The sequence below is a fragment of the Trichophyton rubrum genome, assembly GCF_000151425.1.
Source record: "Trichophyton rubrum CBS 118892 genomic scaffold supercont2.5, whole genome shotgun sequence".
In the NCBI taxonomy this organism is placed as follows: Eukaryota; Fungi; Ascomycota; class Eurotiomycetes; order Onygenales; family Arthrodermataceae; genus Trichophyton; species Trichophyton rubrum.
In genome coordinates this window covers 382,972-387,552 of record NW_003456424.1, presented here as the reverse complement: position 1 = coordinate 387,552, position 4,581 = coordinate 382,972, and the positions used below count along the sequence as shown (strand labels likewise).

The following is a 4,581-nucleotide window of genomic DNA, read 5'->3' as shown; positions in this document are numbered from 1 at the left end:
AAATTTCCGTTCATCTTAATCTCGTTTCCTGCTTCTTTCCCCTTCTTCAGAGCTTTGGCGAGCATAAGTTCACGCATCCAATTGATTCGCTCATCCCGAGTCTTGACGGCGAAATGGTGGTTTTTGCCATTAGCAGTGAAGATTGACTTGCGCTCGGTGGGTTTTGTTGCGGGGATCAAGGAGAAAGCAAAGGCGGTTTCGTCCATGCCCTTGTATGAGTTGTTGTTGAGGTTTGCGGCCTTGCGGAGAACTGAGCGCTTGAAGGCTGCAGTGAGCTTGGAGTTGGATGCAAGAGAGGAGCAGGCAACGGCATAGTCATCCACATCAATGGATTCGAGGGCTCTGCTGTGGCGGTGGGTATCAAACTCGTCCTTGTGCATGGCAAGAATGGTTCCTTTGAGGGTGAAGTGCGCATCTTGCCATTCATGCCGAAGGAGGCGAGTAGTTCGGCGTTTCTTCATCCACCCGCTGTGGGTGACATCTGGATCCTTTTGTGCTGAGGAGGATGAGGAAGATCCTGTGAAACCAGGTTGTTGGGTGACGGGTGGTTGAGGTTTGGTAGCAGCGTCCATGTCCGATGGGTTCTCAATTGGAGAGAGGCTTTCGATCTCATGCAAAGGGGTCATGGTATTGACGGATGGGTGTCGGCGATGGCGTTCAGGCCTGGTTGATCTCGAGCGGACGGGGGGCTCGGGAGTCTGGTGCTGTCGTGTTGGGATATTTCCGTATCTCATACCTGGAGGAACGGACTGAGATGCTTCTCTGGCCAAAGGCTCAACGGGTACGGCGGTGATTGGAACATCCATCTCTGAAAATGGAGTTCCATGACGAAATGTGTTGTTACCATCAAAGGCGTATGGGTTGTATTCCTGGGTTGCAGTAGGTGAATTCACAACTCGAGCGCCCATGGAAGGGGTGACAGTGCGCAGAGCAGACGCAGGATCGCTGACAGACAGAGTTTGATTTGGAATAGTAAGTTTTGGTAGAGATCGGAGCTGGTTGGATACATGGACGGGTTGTTCCTGAGAAGGCAGAGGCGGAAACATTTCCAGGGGCTGATTTGTCAAAGCCGAATTAAGGTCAGGGCTATGCATATGCTGGAAGGTGAGAAACTGCCGGACATTCTCCTGCGGATCTCGTGGTCGAACTCCGTTCAGATTCTCAGCATTGAGTTGTAGCTCGGGATGTAGATCTGGGAGCAGGCCTGGACCGAGCACATCGGAGGAAGCAACGAGAGAGGGAGCGGCGTCTGATTTTCGGCTTATCTGGGTCATGGCAGGAGTTGGGGGCACAACTTGGTTTGTGGTTGCCACAAGCTCACCGTCTATGAGGGCAAACTCGTTAGGAAACTGTTTTGCAATCCGGGCGAGCTTCCGCTGTCTCTTTTGGTACTTAGAACAGTTCTCTCCCTTGGAACACTTGTGGGGCTTAGGGAGAAGCTGCTCTATAGCAACAATGGAAACGGATTCGGCGGGTGATATTATGTCTTCCTCTGAAATGACACGGTTGCGGCGGCCGCGTCTCTTGGGGGCGGGCGGGTCATGCCTAGCACCGCCATCAGGAGAAGCAGATGTCGTGCACTCGGGGGAGTCGACCTTTCCTAGCGGGGGGGTGTTTGACATTGAAGAGTTAACCCGTGCAAGTTCCGGTATGGAGTTAGGGTCAGTAGCGTTTCTTAAGGTCTGGATCATGTTCATAAGGTAGTGGCGCTTGCCAAAGGATTGAATATCTAATTCCTTAAGGTCATCAATGTGTAGGTCGAGAAGGACGGCGCCGGAGATGTCATTTTGAATGAAGCGTTCGACCAAGCTGTCCTCTACACCAACCTCGTACATCCACTCCGCCACTTGGGTTGGGGTCCAATTTTGGACAAACGACGGATTGTTGTGTTTCTGGTGCGAGATCCTGCTAGATGTCCTTGGTATCTCCGGAATTTGGGCAGGCTCAGAAGACCTTCGTTCCTGTGGCGCCCACATTGGGACTTTGATATCTTCAAGAGAAACCGGAGACATCGACAATTGCCACTCCTCGACTGCTGGCTTTTCGAGCATCGTGCTATCCATAGAACCCCTGAATAGATGAGGGCCTGATGGCCCTTGTACTGGCTTACTTAAGTTTCGTGATGATGGAAGTTCAAAGGTCCTGGCCTCATAGGGACCAGGAGTTGGAGGCTCATCTGAGAGCGAGAGAGTAGTAGCGCTGTCAGTCCCAAACTGGATAATCGAGTGTTAGTGAATGCAAGGTTCCCATACAGATACTTGGTTGATATGTACACTAACTGATTCTATACTTCGGCGTGGCGACTCAGGTTCGAAATACTCAACCTCATAGTCAAGATCTTGTATTTCTGTTGCCTCAGATAGAGGCCGAGAGTTGAAAGATGAGCGTCTCATCATGTAGTCTATCGCCTGGTTGTTGTTAACCGGAGGGAACATCTGAATGTTACCCTGGGATAGGGGCGGAATGTAGGTGTAGTCCTACGAAATCATTAATAAGTGTAACACGGGTTCTGACAAGCTGACTTACCATGATGCAGGGTCCAAAAAGAAAGAGCAGAAAGGGTAGCAGCAAAGGCTTCTTGTCTCGATATCAGGTAGTCGTTGACATGTGTATAGATATATCTTCGCCTTGTTTAACTACTGTGGATAGTCGAGGCAGGTCAACTGCCACCAGGCCGATTTTATACTCTCTAAATCCGGGTGCTGAAAGGGTATTGTAATTGTATGTTGAACAGCAATTAACGGCGTGAGACGGTAGAGAAAAGAAAGGAAGGAGCCTCTCTCTAGATATGAATATATCAGATCCCACGACGAGCGTTTGTCGACTCCAGCCGCTGTTTGCAATCGAATGTTCGATGGAAGGGGGGCGGGGAGGGGGGCCAGCTGCGTGATGGGGGTTGAGGATATATATCTTTTTTTAGGAATTCGTATGAAGATGCAGCCCTTGATACATCATCGTATGCACATCCGTATCGTATTGAAAGTGAGATAGAGTTCTAGGGTAGGGGTGGAATCCTTGTCTAGCGAGTGTGATGTGACGGCTCTTTCACACCAGGATGAAACCAGATCTCTCTCTCACTCTCAGCTTGATGGATGGTAGATGGTGGGAGACGGCGGGAATATAACAAGAAGACGGCGCTTGGGGAAACGGCCAGTCCCCAGTCCATTCATCCTTCTCCTCTTCTTTGGATCCTCTGCTGCCAAAAAGAAACGTCCCATTCTGCGAACCTCCAGCAATCAGAGTATCGTTTTTGTGTACCACGCCGTACACACTTGTACTCTTTTGGTCAGTGCACTTCTTTTTCAAAATTGTTTCTTTTTCTCTCTCTCTTTTTTTTTAAAAAAAAAAGGTGGCTAGCAGATAGCAGAGATCAATATCACTGTTTCTTCTCGCTTATAACCACCTGCAAGGGAGAGATCCCCCCGGCACATAGAAGGCAATATGTAAATATCATGCTTAGACACTCCGTGCAGCCCTTGAGCCCATAGAAACCTCCAGTATAGGTATATGTATATGTATATGGTACGGGCAGTCCTGACTCCTGAGGTGGAAACGACCTCTGGAGCAGCATATCCGCACGTTCGTACATACTTACGGAGTACATACTCATACACAGCTTGAAGAATAACGAGGGTACACTGGCTGTGACAAGTTCTTCTGTGTATGCAGGGTGCATGCATCAGGTACACTGGATGTATACCCTCTTCCGGCGCAGGATAGGCCGGTGCGTTGTATGGAGTATTCTACCTGCATCACATCCGTGTTATATGGGGAATCGAGCGAGTGCCACAGCAAGACGAATGGTTTGAGGAAAGCAAATAATGGACGGGGGCGGGATGGGCGTGACGAAATCGATTTATTTTAGCTGCATATCCTAGCGCCAATCGATACTCGGTGGCTTTTCTTGGGCCCCTCGTCATCGGCCTCTTGTTGGATAGAAGTGAAGAAGAAGCACTTTGCGGCCAACAAGACCAGGCCTCACGCCCTCGGGGGGGCTTTTCTCTCGTCGTATTTTATCACCGCGTATTTTAAAGCAGAGGCCTGCCGTTGCGGAGCCATATCTATACCCATCACCAACTAATGGTCAAGGGGATGGGGGCGAAGGGGGCCGCTGTCTCCCTTGCTGGGCGCTAACCTGAGGTCGCAGGCCGCCTGCAGCAGCTGATTGGCTGTCGACCGGGGTCATGATGTGATAGATGGCTTGCTCCCGCATATCTAGACTTGCTGCTCAGCAACTGTTCAGATCACATACTTACATAGTGACCAGACACGGCGCCCCCAGGCAAGAAAGGCGAACAAAGCGATCGGATCGAGAGGCATCTCAGAAGCAGCCTAGCTGGCTGGTACCGGAATATAAGAGGTTCGCTTCCAGCCCAGGGATGGCGAAAATGAGGGTATCATCTGCTCGTTCATCCATCACAGCGGAAACCAACAGGAAGACAGAGGAGATTGTTGCCCTGTGGTCGAATTTGCAATACTCGACTATGGTCGCCTCTCTTCACTTGCTGAATCAGGGAGGGGAGGGTGTATCATCGGGTCTTCCCGGTCTGAAAAGCCTTGTGCCTCAGGTTTCCTTCGCTC

General features: G+C 50.4%; 1 protein-coding gene across 1 annotated transcript in view; it reads right to left on the bottom strand.

The window, feature by feature from the left end:
- TERG_04867 (uncharacterized protein) overlaps positions 1–2,529 on the bottom strand; it is a gene marked incomplete at both ends in the record, with an annotated part of 2,647 nt that extends 118 nt beyond the window's left edge. The window contains 3 exons of the mRNA XM_003234225.2: positions 3–2,213; positions 2,280–2,477; positions 2,527–2,529. Coding sequence (XP_003234273.2) covers positions 3–2,213; positions 2,280–2,477; positions 2,527–2,529 — 2,412 coding nt within the window. The remainder of the gene's footprint in view (positions 1–2; positions 2,214–2,279; positions 2,478–2,526) is intronic.
- Between the last annotated feature and the right edge of the window lie 2,052 nt (positions 2,530–4,581).